The sequence below is a fragment of the Cervus canadensis genome, chromosome 13 (genome assembly GCF_019320065.1).
Source record: "Cervus canadensis isolate Bull #8, Minnesota chromosome 13, ASM1932006v1, whole genome shotgun sequence".
In the NCBI taxonomy this organism is placed as follows: domain Eukaryota; kingdom Metazoa; phylum Chordata; class Mammalia; order Artiodactyla; family Cervidae; genus Cervus; species Cervus canadensis.
This window is the reverse complement of record NC_057398.1, coordinates 47,147,239-47,171,848: the sequence shown is the minus strand read 5'-3', so window position 1 is coordinate 47,171,848 and position 24,610 is coordinate 47,147,239. Positions and strand designations below refer to the sequence as shown.

At 43.7% G+C, this 24,610-nt stretch overlaps 1 protein-coding gene across 1 annotated transcript in view; it reads right to left on the bottom strand.

Annotated features, from left to right (window-relative positions):
• KIF26B (kinesin family member 26B) overlaps window positions 1–24,610 on the bottom strand; it is a 521,091-nt gene that overhangs the window by 263,715 nt on the left and 232,766 nt on the right. The window contains exon 4 of the mRNA XM_043485805.1: window positions 21,522–21,691. Coding sequence (XP_043341740.1) covers window positions 21,522–21,691 — 170 coding nt within the window. The remainder of the gene's footprint in view (window positions 1–21,521; window positions 21,692–24,610) is intronic.

Genomic DNA, 24,610 nt, shown 5'->3' with positions numbered 1-24,610 from the left:
ACACAGGTCTGGAATCTGTGCAGCACTGCAAGTCACAGCAGGGTTTCAGAGGGGGAGGCTGTCTGTCCTGAGCAATCCCCACTTCTTATTTTCCCTTTCCATTTTCCCACCTCGTAAGAGAACATGGAAGTTTACTTAGGAACTACTTCCCTTCACTCCCCAGAGGTCTGCCTTGTCAACATGAATTATATCATCCAACATGAAATAACCCAAGGTTCCGTTCCATGCTGACTCGGATGGAACGTGGCTCACCAATCAGACGTGTGAACTTAGTGAAGAAAAAACACCATTCCCAGAACTGAGGAAAATCAACACTCTTTCTTGTGGTGATACAGAGGACAGTGTTGCTTGAAAACACCAGGGGTTCCTGGTGCCCCTCCCTGCCGCCTTCTATCCCTCCAGTCTCCTCCTCTGCCAGCTGCGCACGACGGGGGGCAGGTGCTGACGACAAGGCCAGGGCCCCTCCGCGCTCTCGCAGCATCTTTGTGCCCCCCTTCAGCGCACTTCTGCTCCTAACAGTCAGCAGCTCTGCTCTCTCCCAAAGGCTTATCCCTGGACTGCTGGAGCCTGCTCTGCCTGCACGCACGGAGAGCTGGCTGGAAGTCTCTGGGATCTACTGCTCTCCTGCAACCCTGATAGGTGGTCAGGAAACACGACAGCCTCAGCTCTGCTGCCCAATTCAGGACAGCTCTGAGGTGTGACCACAGCTCGGGGCTCCCCAGCAGGGCCAAGTTGACACAGAAAGCCAGCCTCTGCCAGAGGAAGGGTGTGCTTTGGCTTTCTCTTATCTCTTCCCTTCCCTTTCTCTCAATTCCTTACCAGTCCCCTGGGGATCACATTCTTAATAAGTCACTTGCTTTGGGATTTACTTCTGGAGAGATGGCCTAAGACAGCAAGTCACCTACCACACCCACGGTTTACTTTGAGCATTCTGGAAGGTGTCACTCCTTCTTAGCACACATGTGCATGAGCATCAGGTGGAACAGGCAGGTGCAGAGCTGTTTCACATGTACCCAGAGCACACATGGCAAGCAACTCCTCTTTTATTCCATCTTTGCAGCAAGGTGGTACAGAGCAAAGGCCACCAGGCGTGGGCATATTGGCTTGTCACCTGCAGCAGTGTGACCTGGGTATGCCCCTCAAAGAGTCCAGGGCTCTTGTTTCGATGGTATTCTTTTTCGAATGGTGATAATCCCTACCTTATGGACTTCCCTGGTGGCTCAGTGGTAAAGAACCTGATTGCTAGTGAAGGAGATATGGGTTCGGTCCCCGGCTTGGGAAGATCCCCTAGAGAAGGAAATGGCAACACACTCCAGTACTCTTGCCTGGGAAAGCCCATGTACAGAGGAGCCTGGTGGGCTACAATCCATGGGGTCACAAAGAGTCAGACACGACTGAGCGACTAAACAACGACAATAGTCCCTACCTCATAGGAGGAGGATGAAATGTGATAACAGAGCAGGTGCTCAGACCGCCTGCTGAGTCTGCATCTACATTCTGATGGTGCCCGTTAGGTCCGAAGTGACCCAAAATCTATCAAAGGAGCCAGCTGCCTCTGCGGTCCAGGCTCTTCCCCAGCAGCTGTCTGCCTGTGCCTGTGGATTCTTTGCATTTCCAGGGATAGCAACCAAATGCTATCATAACTGCTTAAAAAAAATGGTCCCTCACCAAGAAAAAAGGCCCTTGACGGACGTTACCAAGGCTTTATGAGCCATCAAGCGCAACAGCTGGATAGTTCCAGGGAACGTATCCACCCAGCGACTGTTAAGCAGCAGGAGATATTTTATTATCTTTTCCCCTCCGTTTAATGTGTTGCTCACCTTCTGCCGAGACTGTTAGCCCTGATTATCAATCTCTACATAAAAATATAGGGACGACCTATTCCTGTTCCTCTCCTGGGGTCTCCGCATGTGGCTCATTACTGGTGGAATCACACGCTGGTTGGCCAAGTGGACTGGAACCCCTGCTCCCTGGAGCCGACAGATAGGCGGTGGTGGGGAGGACAAGGAGGAAGCCGGAGAAGTACGGATGGTCATGAGGACCAGAAAACTATATGATTACAACAAACAAGAAGCCAACAACAGAGAAAGACTCTTTCATTCACCTTTGGCTGAGATGTAGACATCTTGAAAAAAGTCAACTTTTTTTCAAAACTGTACTGCGTCCTGTTTCTTTAACAAAGGAAACCTGGCAGTTGTGTCCTCCGAGAGCTGTCAGGCTTCCTGCGTCTTCACTTTCACATGTGAATCCTCACCGTTTCCCAAGCCCAGCTCCATCCCGGTGAGCAACCAGACAGCAGGGCCTTGGTGCTCCGTGCCCTTCTTCATTAGGGCGGCAGATACCAGCTGGATTGCTCCCCGGGATCCAAGCAAGCAGATGGCTGGAGTTCACCATCCCAAAGCAGTACTTTGCGATTCCACAAGAAGCCAAGGAGAGGACGCCAGACCATCACCTGTCCTCTTTCTGAGTCACTGCGCTGATTGGGATTTTTATTCTTTCCTGTCTTGCCTCCTCTTGGGCATGAAATAATCCAGGTGCAAGGGGGGACTGTCTAGCATCTGCTATGCTGACATTCACGTCCAAAACACCGGATACCAGAAGTCACTCTACACCAACCTGCCCCTGAGTTCGCCTCCAAAGGATAAGCCCGTGACGTGTGCCCAAACTAGACATGCCGAAGGGGCTTCAAAATCCTGGCTTGCTTTCAGCCAACTTTATGCATTTACATCAGCTGATTTGTTACTTGATAAAAACACTCAGGATAATGTAGCCACTTCTTAAAATGCTGTAGGAAAGACCACTTCAGAAATAGATTAGAAGAGCCATGGTACTGGCCTGAAGGCCTGAGGCGTTGAGCTGAGAATTCTGTCTCCTCCTGAACACGAGAGGCAGGTACCTCCCACAGCATCTGAAGCTGGGAATTCACTCCCCACCTCCCAGCTCTGGCTAACAGCTCCCCATCAGCCTACCATCTGTGAATGAATCTGGACCTGCAGATTTATAGTCTCAGTCGGTACCGTGTCTGAGGATGTGGGAGACAGTTCACTTTATTTTTCCCTAACGCTGTTTCTTCTCCATCTTAAGACCTAACTCAAGATTTAATGCAAAATCTATATACATGTCACATGAGTTACTCTGATTTCCTCCCACACAGCATCTTCCAGAGTGAGGAGTTCTTCCAACTGTCTGTTCTCAACCAGAAGTTTCTCCACTCCCTCGATGGTTTTTGCTTCCCTCTTATATTTTAAGGTATACTTATCAAAATTTCCTAAGAACTTCTGGGTTCAAACAAATTTCTATTTTGTCCAAAGGTAAGACAACACCTTTCACTTTGTTTCCAATATTTTCTGTGATAATGTCCAACAAATTTTGTTACTGTTGGTTTCCCAGTTGTAATCTTAGACTGAACCTTCAGGCAATGAGGTTCTTAAGTTTCCTGCTGCGTTATCATCAGTTTCTCTGAGCCCTCCATCTCATAGAAGATTTTGAATTATTCCACCTGAACTGCTTCTTCCTGCCCTCATTAGATCGCCTCTGCTCATTTCTTCCCCTGTTCATTCTACCTTGATGATATTTTATTACATGGAAGAACTTAGCCCTATGCACAAATTTGGAAATTTCCCATGGTACTTCTTATCTCCATACCTCGAAAGAAAATGTTAAACAAGTCTAGTTCAACATGCCTTCCTGGGGGGCGGGGGGTGTGCTATTATTAACCCTTTTACTTCCAGAGAAAATGATCATTTATCCCACCTCTTCATTTATGAAAACAATTCTCTCTCCATCTCAAAACACTTTCTCTAACCCCAAAAGAACTCAATTACTTAGCGTTAGTGAGGTATAAGTCATATATAATAAGTGATACACATTTAAAGTATACAATTTGGTGAGTTTTTTGTCACATGTATGCACTTCTCCGTTGGCTTAGACGGTAAAGAATCCACCTGCAATGCAGAGACTTGAGTTCAATCCCTGGGTGGGGAAGATCCCCCGGAGAAGGAAATGGCAACCTGCTCCAGTATTCTTGCCTGGGGAGTCCCGTAGACAGAGAAGCCTGGTGAGTTACAGTCCGTAAGGTCGCAAGAGTCAGACACGACTGAGTGAGCATGCACGTCATATGTATACGCCTGGGACACCATCATGGGATAATGGACATCCATTACCCCTAAAAGCCTCCTTCTGCCCATTTGTTATCTTTCTCTCCCCACCCCCATTCCTAGTCTACCACTGATATGCTTTCTGTCATTGTAGATTAGTTTGTATTGTCTATAATCAAATATAAATGAAATCATACCATAGTAGTCTTTTGGTTTTGGTGGGGGAGTCTGGCTTCTTTCACTCACTATAATTGACACTCACCCATGTTGTTGCATATATAAATAGTTTGAATATTCTGAGTAGGATTACATTATATGAATACACCACATTTTATTTATTCATTGGTTTGGGGTTATTATGATAATATTACTGTGAACGTTCATGGACAAGTCTGTGTGTGAACATAAATGCCTTAACTTCTCTTCAGTAAATACCTAAAAGTGAAAGACTGGGGGTAGGGTAGTATAAAATCATGTCTCTGTCAGTTCAGTTCAGTTTAGTTGCTTAGTCGTGTCCGACTCTTTGCAACCCCATGGACCACAGCACGCCAGACCTCCCTGTCCATCACCAACTCCCAGAGTTTACCCAAACTCATGTCCATTGAGTCGGTGATGCCGTTCAACAATCTCATCCTCTGTCGTCCCCATCTCCACCAGCCTTCAATCTTCCCCAGCATCGGGGTCTTTTCAAATGAGTTAGCTCTTTGCATCAGGTAGCTAAAGAATTGGAGTTTCAGCTTCAGCATCAGTCCTTCCAATGAACACCCAGGACTGATCTCCTTTAAGATGGACTGGTTGGATCTCCTTGTAGTCCAAGGGACTCTCAAGAGTCTTCTCCAACACCACAGTTCATGTCTACTGCTTTCAGTATGACATTTGTTAAAATTTATTTTTAATTGGAGGATAATTGCTTTATAAAGTTGTGTTGTTTTCCACCATACAACAATGTGAATCAGCCATTAGTATACATATGCCCCCTCCCTCTTGTGTCTCCCTCCCACCTTCCCACCCCATCCCACCCCTCTAGGTTGCAAGTATGACATATTTTTAAAGGCTTTCTGAAAATCTAAATAAAGTATAGCCTTTCTTTCACCTTTATGTATTTTCTCAAAGAAAAAAAAAGTAAACATGGTTCCCAAAGAACAAAATTAAGAAGGAAAAGTATATGGGGCTTCACACAACATTGTAAATCAACTATTTTTCAATAAAAACATTAAAAAAAAAATGTGGCCTTGATGCTGTACCTGTACTTATTTAGGACTTGTTTTCTCCACCAGGGCCCCTCAATCTTAACCTCAACAAAGTGGCATACAGCAGTTACATGGCCCAGGTAACAAGCAATCCCTTAGGGAGAGGAAGAAACATCATTTCCCCACTCTTGGAAGTGCTGTGGTGTGCAGGTGCTAAAACATTTAAGAGGCTAATCAAATTCATTCTACCAGCCCTCTTGGGTGTATTATTTGAGTATATGTAGGAATTTATGGCTCAGAACAGAATGGAAAATAAAGAAGACTTTCCTGTGTTTTGTTTCTGATGCTGTTAGACTTGTTTTGAAATTTATGTAAAATAACAGATCAAAACCAAAACCCAAGATAGAAAGGGAGAGAAAGAAGAGAGAGTAAGAAAAGATGAAGGTTAGGGGAAAAAGATAATGGGACCAAATTCTTAGAGTCTGTGCTTCAGGTAAATAATTCCCTTATCCTGAAATATTTTTTAAGCAAAGGTCAAAAGACATGGGTGAATCACTGCCTGCATATCAAAGCTATGTTGGGAAATCCTGTTTGAGCCATCACCCCCATGCCTCTTTTGTGAAGGGGGCGATCACAGAATGAATAGATAATAATTTTGAAGTTCCAGGTGTATAGGAAATACACTTGGTATTTTTAATTTATGAGCTCCTGTAGCAATAGATGTAAGCTAGGATTTTTTCCCCTGAACGTGCAAAGAAATACTAGTGATTTTGAAATTTACTGCAGCTTCCCTCCACCCCCAACCAACTAAGCAGGATCTAAGCTCCATAAATCAATCTTCCTCGTGTGCCTAGCTTTAAAGGAAATAAAGAACATGTAAAGTAGTAAATCCACTCCACCACCACAGGACTTTGAGGCTGTGGTTGGTGATTAGGACCACAGGCGAAGCCTAAAGATTCATGATATCAATTTTTATTTTCTCTATCTTTAGTGTGAAAGCTAAAACAAAATGCTCAGCATCTTAAGCAATAAGTGAAATGGGAGCTCTCCTACTGATCTAAAGGAGACAAGGATTAAATCACACCTGTCCGCAGATGGGGATGCTGAGGCGCACAGGATGACAATGGGAAGTGGGCAGAGGGAGGGAAGGAGATAGACCTCCTGAAGACCAGCAGGCTCATCCTCACAGCCCCAGTGCTCAGAAACCAGAGCCAGAAGAAACCTCAGGGGTCTCAGAAGATGACAGGCAAATTGCACAGGATGGAAAGTATTTTCAAGTTAAACTGAGCACTGATTCTAGGTGTGACGGTCCACTTGGCCAGGCTATGGCGCCCAGTTGTTTGGTCAAACACCAGCCTAGATGCTGCTGTGAAGATGTGATTCACATCTGAGTCAACAGACTCTGAATGAAGCAGGTTCCCCTCTGCTATGTTAAAGGAAAATACTCAATTCAGACACGTGGTTTGGCCAAGGGGTCAGTTCCAAGTGACCAGAAAGAAGGCCCCACCCTCAAGGCACAGCACGGGGCAGGCGGGGCACTCCTTCCTTCTCTCCTGCCCTGAACTCAGGCTCTCCCTCTGTGTTGGAGACACGACTTTCACGGTGGAACTGGGTGGCCTGGGATTCGAGTGGTCTCTGCCAGGAGAGAAAGGAGGAGGCTGGCAGGAACTCTCCACGGCAGACTCCTAACGCCCCTGAGACACACTCATCAAATACCGACTGGGCCCCAGCACTCTAATAAGAATTAAGGCTGTAACAACGGAACAAGACAGACAAGTGCCTCTCTCTATGGATCTTACGCTCTAAAAGAGACAGGAAATGGATGAAGAAGGCAATTTCTGATAATAATATGTGCTGTAAAGTCACTTTTAACTTCCAAATAACCTGAAGACTTGTGGAGAGTGATACTGAGAGCTTTTAAGTACTGCTCTGTCCTGGACTTCCATGCTGATTATATATGCTGTGTGCATGCTCAGACAAGTCCAACTCTTTGAGACCCCCATAGACTGCAGCCCGCCAGGCTCCTCTGTCCATGGGATTATCACAGCAAGGATACTGGAGTGGGTTGCCATTTCCTCCTCCAGGGGATCTTCCTGACCCAGGGACTGAACCCATGTCTCCTGCTTTGCAGGTGGATTCTTTACCACTGAGCCATCTGGGAAGCCCTATGTTGTTTATAACTGTTCAGCAATGGAACCGGTGCCCCTCTGGACAGGGAGCTCCTTGATGGGAGTGGCTGCCTTTTTGTCTTCCTCAGTGTCTAATATAATGCCTGGCATAGAGTATGGGTTTACCAAATGCCTGGTGAATGAATGAAGGAATTAATACTGAATGGATGCATGAATGAATGGGAATATATTGCCAATATCTTAAGCTGGCTTTCCCTAGAAACATCCCTGGATGAGGAAGAGAGTGCTGATAGGTTTAATTGGAGGGTGATTCCAGAAAGCAGTGCAGGGAAGTGGGAAAATGAGACAGGGTGGGAGGAAGTGATCGAGCAGATTGCTGATGTGGGCAACTGGGGCTCAGTCCAACTTAGGAAATCAGGGAAACAGGGAAGACCCTGCCTCGGTGTTATACCAGCCAAGGGGGAAGGGACCTCAGGTATTTATCCACCAGCTCCTGTCAGCCTTATTTGAGAGCTGCTCCCAACAGGAATACTTCCACGGCTATCAAGACTGTCCATGCTTGGGGGCAGTGGACGTCAGCAGCCAGAGAAAACCCTCAGGTAGTCACAAGTCCTGGACCTTGGGAGCTGCAAGGTTTGGTTCAGAAAATGATGAGCAGAAGGGTGTGGGGCCCAACAGTACCTGCTACAGTGCCAGCTATATGCATCTGGTAAATTCCTGGGCGACTGGAGCCCGTGGTGTGTGAAGGGTCTGTGGAGGCAGTGGGGGTCAGACCTGCTGACACAAGGCTTGGTCATCCTTGGTTCTTTCTCTCTACCTCTCTCAGTTGTAACCTGATGCTTTGAGTCCTCGACAGTGGTAACAAGGTCTTATTTTAATTTAATTTTAAAACACTTGAAGGTGGGAGCATTCATAGGGACTTAAGATTGTTTAGGGTTTTTTTTCTATCGTCCTTAGAAAGTGCCCTTAAAATCCTGTACAGCCAGGTTCAGGAATATTCTGCCACCTTGCCACTTTGAGTACTAAAGAGACAGATATAATAATAGATGAAAATTTATTTCAGAAAAATGAACCACATTTATTTTTTGAAGTGCCTAAAAGACTGGGAATAAATTTTGAGTGATGGTTTCTATTTTCTCATGTTTTTATTCCAAGTGGCTTGCCTGGTGCTGATTACAACCTTTTCACTACAGACCCCGAGAGAATTTCCTCTTTCTTTGTTATTGCCAAGGCCCTTTTCTTTCCTTTGCAAGGGTTTAAAAGGACAAGCTATGGACTCTTAAGGCTTTGGTATCAGAGGATGCCAAGAAAATGACACAGTCCATTATTTCTAGGCTTGTGAAATTATATTTCCCAAATTCCAGGGTACTTCATGAACAAGCATACCAGGTGCCAAAAAAGGCATCTAATTACTGTGGATGCTAAAATCATTTTTGCATCAACTAAATAAGATGATTATCAGAAATAGTGTCCTGCTGAACCTAACTGTGTTGAAATCAATCATGAAAAATATTCCATTTATTTTATATCCATCAGAATTATTTATCATTAATACTAGTACTTGGAATGATGATAACTCTGTCGTTACACAATCCTACAGTTTCTTTTTAAGTATTTCATTCCTTTGAAAAGCAAGACAGACCTAAGTTTTCAAGCATGGTTGACTCATTCTTTCAGCATTCATGTACTGAGCTCCTCCTCTGTACTAGGCGATGCTCAATGCAAAGGGGGAATTAGATACAGTTCCTGTTCTCATGAAATCTACACATTAGGAATCAGACAGAAGGAAAAGAAAAAATCATTATTTTCACTTTAGATGCAAGAAAATAAAAATCTCACCTTCAGGGACATCTCTCAGTTATGAAAAGCAGAGACTTCAGTGAGATCTCTTTTAGCCTTCAGTTTTACCTATTTCTCACCAACTGATTATAACAGTATTCCCTAAATTCTGCTTTGTATACCCTAAATGAGCAGCCAATTCTTAAGTCAATTAACTTCACAGACCGATTGGTGTTTTCATCAAGGATACAATTCCTCAGCACACTGAGCCTCTACCTAATACGACGTAAGATAATATATCTTTAGTTTCTATAATGTCTTCCACATGATTTTATCCCCAAATGCTTTACATACTTCACTAGGACAGCTATAGAATTAAAATAATAAATCAAAGCCTGGGACAGAAAGCAAAGAGGTTTATTCAAGGGAGGAAAAGACAGGATTTCAACGAGCCAGGAGAAAAGATGGAGAGCCCTGCTTCATTTGTGCCAGAGTTACAACTCACAGCTCTTTCCTCTGCTTTAACTCTTTCTTTGGTTTCTTGTTCTAGGCAGTACCTCTTATCCCATATCTACAAAGCCTCCTCTTAAAAAGACAGCCAGGTACTTAAAGCTTAATGAGAATCTCACTTTCCCAACTATGCCTTTTCCCGTGCTTTGTCACGATGTTATCTCCCCCTAGCATCTTAAATTTAAAAGAATAATTTAATTCCTAAGCAGGTAGTTTTGAATTTAGTGGGAAAAAAATGTAAACTTCTCAAAGAAATTCAGTGGGAGACCATCTGGGGACTTAGCAGCACATCTCCCTCTCAGTCTGAAATGCATTCATTCAGTATATATTCATTAGAGAGTATTATGTGGGAAAAGAGATGCAGACCCTGAATATCTGTGATCCTAAGTAGGCAAGTCAAGGAAGGCCTTACCATTAAGTGGCATTTGAGTAAAGATCTGATGGAAAGAAGGGCTGAATCAAGAAGATATCTGGAGAAAGAACAAAGGAAAGAGAAAGAGCAAAGTCTATGAGGAGGGAATGGTCTTGGCGCTTTTTGAGGAAAAGCAAGGAAGTCGGGAGTCTAGATCAGAGCAGGCAAGAAGGAGGGTGGTAGAGGAGTCGGGCGGCCAGACTGTGGAGAGAGCCTGACAAGTCACTGAAAAACGCTTACCTTTAACTCTGATTGAGACCGGAAGCAATATTTTAGTAAGCAACAAAATTAGAAGGATAGAGTAGTTGGTCAAAATGTTTCTCCCTATGGCTTCAGTGATGTGCCCTGCATTCATTTCTCTACTTTGGTCTCACTGATCATCCTTCTGTCGAGACTGCATGAATGCCCACCCATCACAACCCGTCTTGCGTTTGGAGGCAGGACAGCACAGTGGCTAAGAGCATTTGTTCATCCGTCCCACAAACATATCTTAGATATTCTTTTAGGCACTAGGGCTTCCACCAAGAACAAAGTGGCAAATATCCCTACCTGTATGGATCTGACTTTCTGGCTCATGGTCTCTGGAATCAGAAAACCTACTGAAGTCCTTCTTAGCTGTCTGACTACAATCAAGTTACTTCGTTCTGTGCTTCGGTTTCCACATCTAAACAATGGGATGATAAGAGGGCCAACTTGTGGGGACTTTTGAAGTTTAAATTCATGTAAAGAACCCAAAGCAGGGTGTGGTGTATAGGAAACCCTCAATAAACATAGGCTCTTATTAGTTTTAAATGAGTGAAGTACTGAAGGAAAGAACAAGTTACAGGGGTATTGCCAATGGGGTGGGGGCAAAAGTGCAGAATAGGAAACACATTTTTGAAATAAGTAATAGATAAAATTGTGTCCTATCCCCATCCATCTTCTCCTTCAGGACAAAGGTCATGCTACTGTTCTTTTTAATCGACTCCATGCCACCGAATCCTCCCTCTTCAGCTCCCAATTCAAATCTTGAGGGTATTAACAAAGAGAGTGAATATTTCCCTCTTTTACTTCTATTTTATCTCCTGTTTGGTTAATTTTCATTGTCAGTGTCATGGCAGAATTCCAGCTCCCCACCCGTGAATCACTACCAAGGTATATGGTCATAGAATTCTTAATTGCTCCTTTCATCCTCTCTTCCTTTTGTTTTTCTCTCTTATTGTGTGAGAGTTTTGCTAGGACTATAAAACTACAAAAAGAAAGATGTAGAAGTGTGTAGTCAGCTAGCTGGAGCCCCATCAGAGAGGACAGAATTTCTTTCTGTGTGCATCACGGATGTTTTCAATCACCAGCGGTGCTTCATTCTTTCCAGGTGACGCTTTAAGAGCCAGTTGTGGTCCTCAGTCCCCTGTGATGGCAGTTTTGCTCGGAGGCATGATGATGGACCTTTACAATCACCGTGGAGGTCCCTAGGTAGTCATTAGGCTGGAATACAAGGTGCCGTGTAAGCACAGTATAAAGGTAGGCATGACACAAGTCGCCTGCTCAAAAGGGAATGTTGAGAATTCATTGGATTTCCCACAAGGGTAGAATTTCATCCTTTTCATAGCAAATCCTAGAGAAGGGAATAGCAACTCACTCCAGTATTCTTGCCTGGAGATTCCCATGGACAGAGGAGTCTGGCAGACTACTGTCCATGGGATTGCAAAAAGTTGGACACGACTGAGCGATTAAGCACAGCACATAGCAAATGCCATCTTAACATCATCTCTAGGATTTAGATGACATTTACAAAGTATGATCACATTTTCATTTAATCCTTACCATAATCTTATGAAGTAGATATGATGATCTCTGTTTAACAGGAGAAACTGAGGCTTAGAGAGACTAAGTTACTGGCCTAAAGTCAGAATGTCAGTGGCAGGCTGTGGATTCAACCATGGGCCACTCCATCTTTCTTTATCCGATACTCTTCTTCCTCTCCCCCACCCTTGCATGAGTAGAAAAGACATTCAAATTGTACAATAAGAACCAGGATGCCTCACTCTGAGAATATTTGACAAGAATCACCAGGATCCTTCAGCCTCACTGAACAGCTTTGCCTTCTAACATCCACATCAAGGCATGAATTGGGTTTTCAACTGAGGGAAAGCTCTACAAATGATTCCCAGATGTTGTGAGCTGATTGCCAGCACCCCAACTGGCCATCCATCAAACAAAGGACTCATTTAAGTCAGAAAATGCCCATCTCACACATCCTCTGTGGCAGGAGATGAGAAGAGTGGCAAACACCGACCACTTTTTTTCTTTAGAGACCATCGGTTCAGAATGGCGTGGACCAAGCCATGAGTACCATTTCTGTTATGCTCTGCATACCTCAAAACAGAACAGTCCTGAAGCTTGCTGGGGTGGGGTACTGGGTGTTAGGCTTATATATTTAAAGTGTTTTAGGATTTTTTTTTTTAACACAAAGGATAATAGTGTAGAATCGTGGCCACTTTTTCTTCAGTGCTTTCTCTGTCTCATAAACAATCAAGGATTTACTTCTTCATGCAGCAAATACCTTAAACTATTTCCTGGGGCCACTGAAATCTGACGGCGCTAAATACACGTTTGACTTCTTCGTGTTTTCCTTTCACATTGCGACTGCTGTGTGTTCAAGCAAAACTATATTCATATAGCTATGATTCCTAAACATTCACTGCATCAGTATACAAAGGCCTGAGTCCCTTCTTTTCTGAGAAGTCCATGGAGTCTTTTCTAAGTAAAGCTATGACTTGACAGGAATAAATAAACAAGAAACTCAGAGAGTAGGTGTTTGGTTCCCACTTCAAGCCTTCAAAGATCACTGCCCTGCCACAGTTTAGCCCCCAAGGAAGGAGCAGGAGCGGCTGGTGCCATATAAGCCCAGACCTTATCTTTCAGCAGTCGAGGAGCAGATGCCCCTTTGAATGGACGGAGCACCTCAGTGAGAGGCACCACAGCTCGACCAGTCGAGTCTGAGCCAGAGAGCATTGAGCTCTCTCTCAAATACACAAACAATTATGTATGTCGGTCCTGACCACAGGTGTTCCATACAAGGGTCAACAGCAGCCCCACTCCCATGGGAGCTGTGGAAGAGGCAGACAGGCAGGTGTAGTGGGGGAGGAGAAGAGTTAATGGAAGCAAAGGGGAAAGGGATAGACAGTGAGTCAGCATGAGACCCTAGAACAAGGGAGGAGATCAAGGTGCACACGTCAATGCAGACAAAACAGAAAAATACAATAATCATCAAGAGAAATTCCCACAAAATGAGCTCCTAAAACCCCTCCCGTTTTTTGTCCATTTATTTGTTTGGTTTGGTTTGGTTTTTGTAAAGTTATCATTCTATTGTAACAGACATGGTGCTGGAAAGGAACTTCTAATCTGCAAAACTGGGGGCAGAAAGTCTGCCCCATCTCCACAAAGAATCAGCAAGAGAAGAGTCGGATCTGTGCACCCTGCTCCATCTTTCTCCTCCTGGATCACCTGAGACCAATTGTGGTGTGTTTAGGATAGTTCTTCTCTGGTAATAACTGTTGATGTATTTATAGTGGAAGATGCGAGCATCCCTAAGGGAACTGTACCTGATGGAAGAACAGAAGAACCTTGACAGTTTCACACGCCTTCGCATCCTTCTTTGACTTAATAAGCTCCTTGCAAATAACCAACTACTACTGCTCTGTGTCAGCATGCCCAGGGACTAAAGAAAGCCTTCACTGTACAAGATTATATATGAAAAGCATCTGCTGTACCCGGTTTAAACAAGGCACTATTTGAGCTGCCTGTCAGCGAGAATGTGGAAAATGGCTTTTAGGAAGGACCTCCTCCGTAGCAGGAGGAGCTGTGTCTGCAGCAGCACGTGTTCACAGAGTACTGGGAACAGGTCTTGTGATGGGGGCGGTGGTGGGGTCGGGTGGGGAGATGAACACAGAGACTCATCTTAGGGTAAGGCCTTGGAGCCGATGTCAGCCCACTCAGCTCAGCTTAGCCTCGATCCAGGATCCGAGATGGTCTAGGTGTTAATGCCACAGCAACCTCCGGCCTCAAAGGGATGCTGGCTAAGTCAGTCGTAAGAGTCAACGGCATGACAATGGGCCTTGGAAAAAGCCATTAGGTGATATGAGGAACGGTCTAAGAACAAAGACGGAAGAAATTGCGCAAGAGATAAAGATGGACAGAACTATAATAAAATCCCTAAGAAAAGGGTGAGTTCTGGCAAAAGGCAAAAAATTAGCAAAAGGAAATGAGAAACAGCTTGGCAAGCCAGAGAGACAAAACAGAGCAAGTGGACTCTACGAAACAACTTTGAGGACAATCCAATACTGAGGTGAACATAAATATTTATGCAGAAAATTCCAGGAGCCATGTCTTTTTAATCAACAGTAGAAAACTGTGTAAAGATTAGAATCTTCAAGAAGAGAGTCAATAATCACAAAAGGGCCCCATTACTGGAAAAACAGAGGAAAAGAGAGGGAGAAACTCTAACTAATATGGTGGATCCAACAATGAGCAGACGTACAGACAGTAAGGATTTGAAAGTGAACATGAAAGTGAAGGTCGCTCAGTCGTGTCTGACTCTTTGCGACCCCATGGACTATACAGTCCATGGAATTCTCTAGGCCAGAATACTGGAGAAGGCATTCAGTAATCTGAAACTAACAAAACCTACAAAAACAGATTTAAATGCCTTATTGACATAAATCAAATAGAGAAATGAAAAAATATTAATGACCAGAAATGCCCTTTATATAATTTTACTTGAAATTTTCATTTGAATTTGGTAAAAAGTTACATACAGTCTTACAAAGGTTGTAAAGTAAAGGTAAAAGCTGTAAATAAAAAAGTATTACAATAAGAAGTGGTGTCTGAAAACAGAACTAAAAACCCATGTGCTCACCAACCCCACAGAGATGGTAGTACCAGTTCTGCCAAACTTGAACTTGTCTTAGCAAAGCTCATGTGATATTTGGCAATTTTCACTATTTTTCCAATACTTGATCTGAATGTAGATTAAAATCCTCCAGAAGATTTAAAACAACAACAATACGATTATCGGTCAGGTTACTTGGGAAAGAACCTCAATGCAAAGATATGAGATCACTTGAAAGATTCATTTAATGTACCAGAGTTCCTGGCAGTTCTAGGCATCATCCAGAATTTGTTCACTGCTCTTCAAATTAAAATTAGGATTCCACTACCTCAACCTGCAATGCTGCGGATTCACCTAAGAGTTTTTACAGGGTTTCATGCACTTCATACTTTTAAAACACAAAGTACATAATTAAGTAAATCTCAACTACAGTCATCATATTGTACATTATAGCCCTGATACTTAGTATTTATCTCATAACTGGAAGTTTGTACCTTTTGACAACCTTCATCCGATTCCCCTTATAGTTGACACTGCTGTATGGCATGTTTGAAACTTGTTAAGAGAGGAGATCCTAAGAGTTCTCATCACAAGGGGAAAAATTATTCTTTCTCTTTTCTGTCTTTGTATCTGTATCTGTATGAGGTGATAGGTGTTAGGTAAACCTATGCAGTAATCATTTCACAATACATGTAAGACAAATTAAGTAAGGTATACCACAAATTAAGTGGTATGCCTTAAACTTGGGGCTTCCCTGATAGCTCAGTTGGTAAAGAATCTGCCTGCAATTCAGAAGGCCCCGGTTCGATTCCTGGGTCAGGAAGAACAACTGGAGAAGGATTAGGCTACCCACTCCAGTATTCTTGGTCTTCCCTTGTGACTCAGCTGGTAAAGAATCCGCCTGCAAAGTGGGACACTTGGATTCGATCCCTGGGTTGGGAAGATCCCCTGGAGAAAGGAACAGCTACCCACCCCAGTATTCTGGCCTGGAGAATTCCATGGACTGGATAGCTCATGGGGTCGCAAAGAGTCGGACACGACTGAGCCACTTTCACGCCTTAAACTTATACAGTAATGTACATCAATCACATCTCAATAAAACTGAAGAAACAAGATCATGAAAAAAAAATTTTTTTAAGTAAATCTTTCTTCAAAGTGAAGAGTCAACAAATGGGAAATCTATACCTCGCTTTACTACTTCATATTAACATGGGAATCACAACGCAAAGGAGATTCCCTCACTTGAAAAATTCGAAGCATGATAATTAACCAACCTGAGGATCAGCTACACCCAGCTTTATTTTTTTAGTTATGATTAACACTTTAAATACTGTTGTCACTATTTCACCACTACTACTTTTTCCAAAGACAAAAAGGGCTTTTCCAAAAGCAAGGTACTGACATTCTGAAGCAAAGGAAGTCCACCAAAATGTTCATATTTAAAGAAATGAAGAAATTCTGGCAAGGGAGAGATAGAAGGACAAGCTACTTGGGCTTCAATATTTTCTAAAGCAGGGGATTCCCAGGTGCCTCAGTGGTAAAGAATCCACCTGCCAATGCAGAAGACGCAGGTTCAATCCCTGAAAGGGGAAGATCCCCTGGAGGAGGAAATGACAACCCACTCCAGTATTCTTGCCTGGAAAATCCCATGGATAGAGGAGCCTAGCAGACTACAGTCCATGGGGTCCCAAAGACTCAGACACGACTGAGCACACACACAGATGCAATTTCTGAAGCTGCATTTCTGAAACTATCTGGTGAAAGAACCATTTTTTTTCTTATTTCTAATTACATTCAAGCCCTACTTTTTTATTCTTAGATTCAGCAGGCATAAAACTCCTGTCAACTTGCTACAGAGGTTGCTAAATTCTTCCTCTGAATTTCCACACCTACCACAGACCAGTAAGTATGTGCCGTTGAGAGACCACACAAGGGGGCAGCCCTGGTCGACAGTATTATTCAGAACTGGAATTCTTACTTTATAGCTGTTACATCTGAAATGCAACAAGGTCCACTTGGACCTCTACCCATAGCTCCAAAAAGTAAACACCTTAAAAAGAAAGGTTTGTATCATGGGGGAAGAAAAGTGGACATCTGCAGCCCTCAACAAATTGAGGTTTTGTCGCTGTTCTGCTTACCTTCTCAAACTGATTGCAGGGCCCACTTGCTTCTAGGGTTTTATCAGCAATGATCATCAGTTCATGATTATGGTGGGAAAATCTTGCAGCAAAGTATTTACTGGGCCTACTTATTAGCACAGAGAACAGCAACAAGGCTCACAGGTAAGAAGGCACATGGATGACTCCCCGCCCTGCCACTTCCAGCTGAGCAGTTTGGGCCGGAGACTTGTCTCAGGACACCTCTTTCTCCACTCATCAAACAGAGGAAGTGGCAGGATCTATGTCACAAAGTTACTCTGAGGATTAAGGGAGATTTTGCCCACGAAGAGCTCAGTACAGTGAGTGATACATACTGAGCGCTCAGTAAACATCAGCCAGGGTTGCCCACACATTTGGCAAATGGCGCCACTCCTAGGTGAAAGAAAAGGACGCCAACACCGTCCCTGAAGGCCGGTCCCCCTGCGCTCATGAGGAGCTGCGTGGAGTCCAGAGCCCTGCAGACTCAGGGAGCTGTGTCCATCACACGGTCAAGAAGAACGAGTAGAAAAGCGGTGAGCACAGATGCGAGGGGCTGGCTCTGCCCCCAGTCTCGATGTGGAAAGATGCTCCCGGCCTTCCACATAAAGCCTAACTTGACTGTGTTCCACATAAACGCTAACGTGTTTCCAGTTTTGGCACCAGTGACAGACCCAGATTTTACCCTTACTAAAAGCCACCTCTACCATCACCTCACACAGCTTCGCTCCAGCAGAAACGGAAAGCTCATCTGATGCGAACTCAGTTTACTGCTTGACGACATAAGCCCGGCTGGTTTTGACTTCTCACGTGGGCCTTTGGGAACCCAACAATGTGGGGTACATCCCTGGTTCTCTCTTGACAGTGTGGACCTTGGGCAGATCACTCAGCCTTCTTTCTGCTTTCGGTCCCCATCAGTGACAGAGAGGCTTGTCAGCATGCTGCCTCCCTTCCTGGAGAAATGAGGCCCAACTATTACTGACGAGAACAGCAGAGCAAGCAGGGTAATGGGTGTGGGGGAATATATACATATATGTATATACATATATATATATTCATTCTTTAAACATATATTTAAAGTATATAAATATATATATATCCATTTAAAGAATTATTCTTTTTCACATGGTACTTCCCCTTTATTATATACGGTGAACCCTTTAAACACAGGCCATGTACTATTTTAAAAAGAACTATTTAGTCTCTTTAGTTGATGACATTTTATGTTAAATTCCCTCTTCAATATAAGATGATTTATATATATATACATAGCTGATTCACTTTGCTGTATATCTGAAACTAACACAACATGGTGAATCAACTATACTCCAGTAAAAATTATTTTAAAAGGTTTATTTTGCTAATTTATGTAGTAAACCAATTATATTTCCTATATCTATATGTAAGTATTTCTTATATGAACGTTGATCACCCAGCTACGGCATGCAAGGTTACATCTCCATTATTAGTCCTGATCCCTTTTTATTTTATATATATATATAATATATATTAATTAATTATATATATAATCAATTATATATAATATATTAATTATATGTAATTTATATATATATATTATATATATATCTACACATATAAAATTGCTTTACAATGTCATATTAATTTCCGCTATACGACAAAGTGAATCGGCTGTAAGTATATATACAGCCCCTCCCTCCTGAGCCTCCTCCCTGCCTCACCGCATCCCACCCTCTAGGTCATCACAGAGCACTGAGCTGAGCTCTCTGCGCTATAAAGCAGCTTCCCACTAGCTATCTATTTTACACATGGCAGTAAAAATATGCCATGTACTTTTAATGCCTTAAACCATTAAGCTTCAAGTGCTATCAAAATTCATCACAAAGAAAGCAATAACAAGAATTTAGGCAGACCTCTGAATTCTTTCCAGCTCTTTGAAAGCTCATGTCAGAAGTCCCTGCAATTCTGAAATCAAGAGTTCTTGTTTATCACTAACATCATCTGTAGGATAAGCCCCAGCCGACATCATTGGCCCATTCACTTGGGTCCATCTTGGTGTTTCCATTCTACCCCTTGGTGTACAAGCAAAAGTCTCAGGAAGGCCATCTTTTCCAGGCATTCACTATCCTTTCAATCCTCCTCTGATCCACATGAAAGCTGGCCTCCACACACCTGTCCAGCACTCTGGCCTTCCAGGTTCATTGCATTTTGACATCCTCTCCCTGACTCTGACAACACTATTGGTTTCCTCCCAGCAGGAAACACTGCTCTCCCTAAACACTGTTCATCAGAGCCCCTAGCCTCTTAACTCTTCCTACATCAAAGCCTTTTTCTGTTTTGTTTTGTTTTTTTGTAAGTCAGTCAATCTGTAAAAATTTCTGGATGGATTGTGAACTGAAGGCATTTCAGTATTTCAGGAGATCAAATCCCATCTGGGCACTGAATGTTCTTGCCTGAAACGAGGCTGGGTAGTCACCCAAGGCAAGCTCAGTCTCCCTCAGCAGCAGGGACCTTGCTCTCTCCTGGGGCAGTGTGAATTGTGAGCTAGTTCTCATTCATTCTGGGCTGAGAGAGCCCTCCCTTTTATCTTTAGGTTTTATTTGGCCTCTGTCCACATAATAGGGTGTTTTATACAACCATCCAAATCCTTCTTTTATGTGATGGCCCATGAGATAGCCGAGGGCTCCCATCTCCAGAATAAACCTGCCAGGACATGCCTTCCTCGTTCCTCACCACTTGGTCACCCTCCTCCGGACATGTTCTAATAGCCTACCTAGGACCTGGGGTCTTCTGTGCTTGTGGCATTTCCTCATATTCTGTTTCATCTCTTTCTTCTCTCCCTGAATCGCATGGATATGACCTCCCAGTAAGCTTGCACAGTGGTCCCAGACAACACAGAAATTCACGTACAGAAAGAGCTAACACGATGGACTCTGTTGTCAGGTGGCCACTACATACATGTTTCCTGTTATGTCCTATTCATTCAAGTTGGCCCAATTGTTCCTAGGACAGTACACATGGCACCAAGGAATAATCGAGACCTCAACACTAGTCTTCCAATAAGCCCTGTGTGTGGGCTTTATCATGTCTTAATCCAAGATGTCAGTCTCTGTTCCTCCTCTCACTCACTCCCTTCCTAATCAGAGTCCCTTCATCAGGTTTGTGCTTTGGATGTTACCATTCCTAAGGATAACAAGAAAAACTGAACAATGTTCCTTCTTACTGACACTCTAGTGACATCCATGAAAGTGAAAGTTGCTCAGTCATGTCTGACTCTTGGTGACCCCATGGACTGTAACCTGCCAGGCTCCTCTGTCCATGGACTTCTCCAGGCAAGAATACTGGAGTGAGTGGCCATTCCCTTTTCCAGGGGATCTTCCTGATTCAGGGATTTGAACCTGGGTCTCCTGCATTGCAGGCAGATTCTTTACCAACTAAGCTGCCAGGGAAGAGGAGCTCATGAATCTTAGGTACAGAAAGCTTTCTATGGTTCAGTTCCAAGCATTAGAGAATGAGTCACAGAGAAAAAAGCAGAGGAATCGCGTTTCCATTTCTGGCTTTGCTATAAACTACCTCACAGTTTAACTTCGGTCCTCAGTTTCCTCTTTCATAAAACAAGGGATCAAATTAGACAGTCTCTGAAGTGCTTTCCTGACCAGCTGTCCTTTGTCTCCTGCCCTGTCTCTGCCGTGTTGCTAAAATTAGGCAGAAAACATTGTTGAAATACCTTTCTTTTTTATTTCTCAGCGTTCTTTTTTTAAGTTTCTGGAATTAGCTGGATAGTTTGACAACTATGCAGCTAGTCTGTCAAGAAGGAAGAAAACTGCCATCTATTTAATAGTTAAATTTTAAGCAGTTCATTTTCTGTAATGAGAATACATATCTGGAAACACCAGCCTTGAGGCTGCACCCATAAGAGTCCGCACCCCTTGAAGACCATCTTTAGAGCCACATATTCTCAACGCAGGTTCTCAACGCAGGCAAAGTTTGGCAACAGTCTGGGGACTGTTTGTCTGGGGACAGTTTAGTCTGTCACAACAACCCAATGGACATGAGTTTGTGCAAACTCTAGGAGATGGTGAAGGACAGGGAAGCCAGGCATGCTGCAGTCCATGGGGTCACAAAGAGTCAGACACAACTGAGTGACTGAACAACAGCCACGACCAGGGAAGGTACCACGGGAATCTGGCAAGTAGAGGCCAAGGACGCTGCTAAACATTCTACAAGCACAGGACAGTCCTCACGACAAAGAATTATCTGGCCCAAGGTGTCAATGAGCTGAGGTTAAGAAACTGACTCAAAGAGCAAAGTCAAACAACAGCCCCAAAGTCTTGCTGGTGTTTTAGCTTAACTGGTCCACTTGAGAGGCTAACCAGGTGGGCTCACCCGAAAGAACCGAGGCTCTGGACACCTCTCTTACCTGGCGAAGAAGGACGCGGCCACCGAGGTGCCTGAGGAGGTCTCGCTGGCCACGCAGGAGCCCTGCGGGGCGGGGACGCCGCTGCAGGCAGAAGGCTTGTCCGCATTGTAGCGATTCAGCGCCGCCTCTGTCAGGCCTTCCCGGCCAGGCTCTGTCATCAGCTGGGAGATCTGACAAGGAAAACGGATATCGAGCTCATTACCTGTGGCTCATGGCATTTCCTGACCACCACTGGCAGCATCTCTGTTTGGGGTCGAGGCCAGGGTGCAGGGGAGATGGGGGTTGGGGGGCGGGGGTGGACTGGCAGGAACACTTCCCCACATGCACTCAGAGACATGTGACACGTACACACTGCATGTAGTGTCTAGGGCTTCTCTGAGGCCATTTCCCTGCATTTTAGCTTGTATACCTCATTTTCATTAAATGTAATGGAATAAAATGATCCTCTGACATTGTAAGTTTCAATTACGTCTGTGTCTCCCTTCCATTTGGAGGTGAAAGCAGGAGCCATTAATCAACACTATTTGCAGCCCAAGACCAGACCAGTAAGACCAACTGGTGCTGGTTTCTTACCAGGAATGGCCTCAGTGCTCTCAAATAGACAAGTGGGACAAAGATATCATTTTTATTAAGGCAGAAGTGAACCTGCTAATGAAGAACCTAAAAAATGAAACAAAACACTCTTTGTTACTGTTGTTGTTGCTATAGGCAGTCAGCAAAGAGATGACTTGGAGGAGCTCATAAAAATAGATCTAGTCCACCATGAATTACTAAAAATTTTTTTCTTGGAGGGTTTAGACCATTTCAACAGACTTAATTTTCCTACTGGTTCATTAAGATAAATGGTTTCCATTTTATTTGCGATAATTGACTTCATGATGCAAATTCTAGTGGATGGGAATAGGTCCATTTTGCCTAAATGCACATAATAGACCATGAAGAACCATACTTCTGGGCAAAGTTAGATACCTGTACAGAAATATACTTTTGGAAAGGGCTAATCCCATGACAAATGCAACAATTATGCAGGCAAGTCTAAGTGTGCTGTTTTGAAAGCCTGGTACTTTAAAACTTCAGTCTACTTACAAAAAGGAAAAACTGTTGGGTTTTGTTTTTTTTTAAACTTTAGTTTCCTTAAAAAACAAAAAACTGGTCTCCAGGCAGTTCAAACCTCTTAAAGGCTGAGTGGAAAATGTTTCTAATTGCCTAGAAAATACAAGAGCAATAAGGCAAAGATCAGGAACAGTTTCTACTTTGTAACTGAACAGGCCAGAAGGCCAGTGAAAGAGTCCATTTGTTAACCTTTGAACATAAAACATTTGTACTTTCCATTATTAGAAGAATAGCGATTACTCTTGAGCCCCATAGACTTGAAACTTTGCTCTGCTTCAATTCATGCTCTGACTTGGAAAGCCTTGGCATTATTCAGTTGTAACTCTGCCAACACACACTTTCTTATTCTCATTCATTAAATGCATGGTAAGGAAACTCAGCCTACATCAGCAAAAGAGGAGGGCAGGCAGGAAAGACAGCCAATGGCCTGGAGGACGTCCCCTGCAGAGACAGGGACTGCTGCCCTGGGGCTTCCTCTGCTGCCCATGGGGTGTGGGCTCCCCTCAACCAGCTGCCACTCTACCAGAGGAATGAGGCCGGCTGGAGAGGGGGCATCTGAAACAATCAGGGACCTGGCCACCGCCATGCACTCTTGTCAGCACAAAATGGGTGTTTATGAAGCACTGGTGGTACCTGATGCCATCCTGGACAATGTCCCCCCAGAAAACTCCAAAATTTGTAGCACCATTTTCTTTTCATCAAGCAGCTACAATCTAAGAGACACGTACACTGCTTTTTAATACACAAAGACAACTGAAAAAAAGTCAGTAAACCAGTTGCGTGAGTTGTGCAATTTGTTACCACTTATAAAATGCGTTCATTGGCTGTAGCTACCATCTGATTTGCTTGTGTTGTTCCCTTTTCATTAATGTCACTATAATCTGAAGTTTGGAGAGAAGGGAATGGAATTCTTCTGCCTCTCTATGTATGAACAGTCCTTGCAGATGCCCTGCGAACCCACAGAGAACACACCAGGATGTGTGGCAAATAACACGATGGCCTAACACAGAGGCAAGGGCTTCGGGGCAGTTCCAGGTTCCTGAGTCTGGCCCGGGAGGAATGCAAGGATCCTGTGGGCACATGGCTTTTCACAGTGTCACCCAGCAAATGAATTTCCATGCACTGGCCTCCTTAAAAGAGAGCTATTTGGTTACCTTGTGCCAAGCAAGAAACTCTAACTCTTAAAGAACTGGAGATGAGTAGACATGGGACACTCAATTCTTAAGCCTCTAAATACAATTACTCAATAATCAGTTGCTTTTATTTTATTTTTATTTATTTATTTGCCTGCACCAGGTCTTAGTTGTGGCACACGGGGTCTTCGATCTTTGTTGTGGCAATCAGGATCTTTTGTTGGTGGCGTGCAAACTCTTACATGCAGCATGTAAACTCCCAGCTGAGGCATGTGTGGTCTAGTTCCCTGACTGGGGATGGAACCTGGGCCCCCTGCATTGGGAGCACAGACTCATAGCCACTGCACCACCAGAGAAGTCCCCTCAGTTCCTTTTAGGAATTAAAATTAGAGAATGTTTCAGAGCTAGAAGTGATGTCAAGGTCATCCTCTTTTTCTTAATTAAGGAAACTGAGGAGCAGAGAAGTGATTTGCCCAAACGAATGTTGGTTAAGACCAGGATACTGACTCCAAGGCCAGCACTAGCCCCTCCTCTTCTCCTTAACCCCCTCTTCTCCCTCTCTTTCTCCTAATTAAAAGAAAAATTTTACACATATAGAAAAAAAATAAAATAATGATCAAACATATGACAGGGATTATAAAAAACAAAAGTTAACATTTTATATTTTAGAAAATATATTTTAAAAGAAATCAAATCACATAGAGAATTGAATTGCCCATGTCCCTGGTACATTGCCCTTCCTCCTGGTTCCCCCTTTCCAGACATGGTCAGTGTTGTGATTTTGGTGGGGCCAATATTTTGGCCACCCGATGTGAAGAAGTGATTCATTGGAAAAGACCCTGA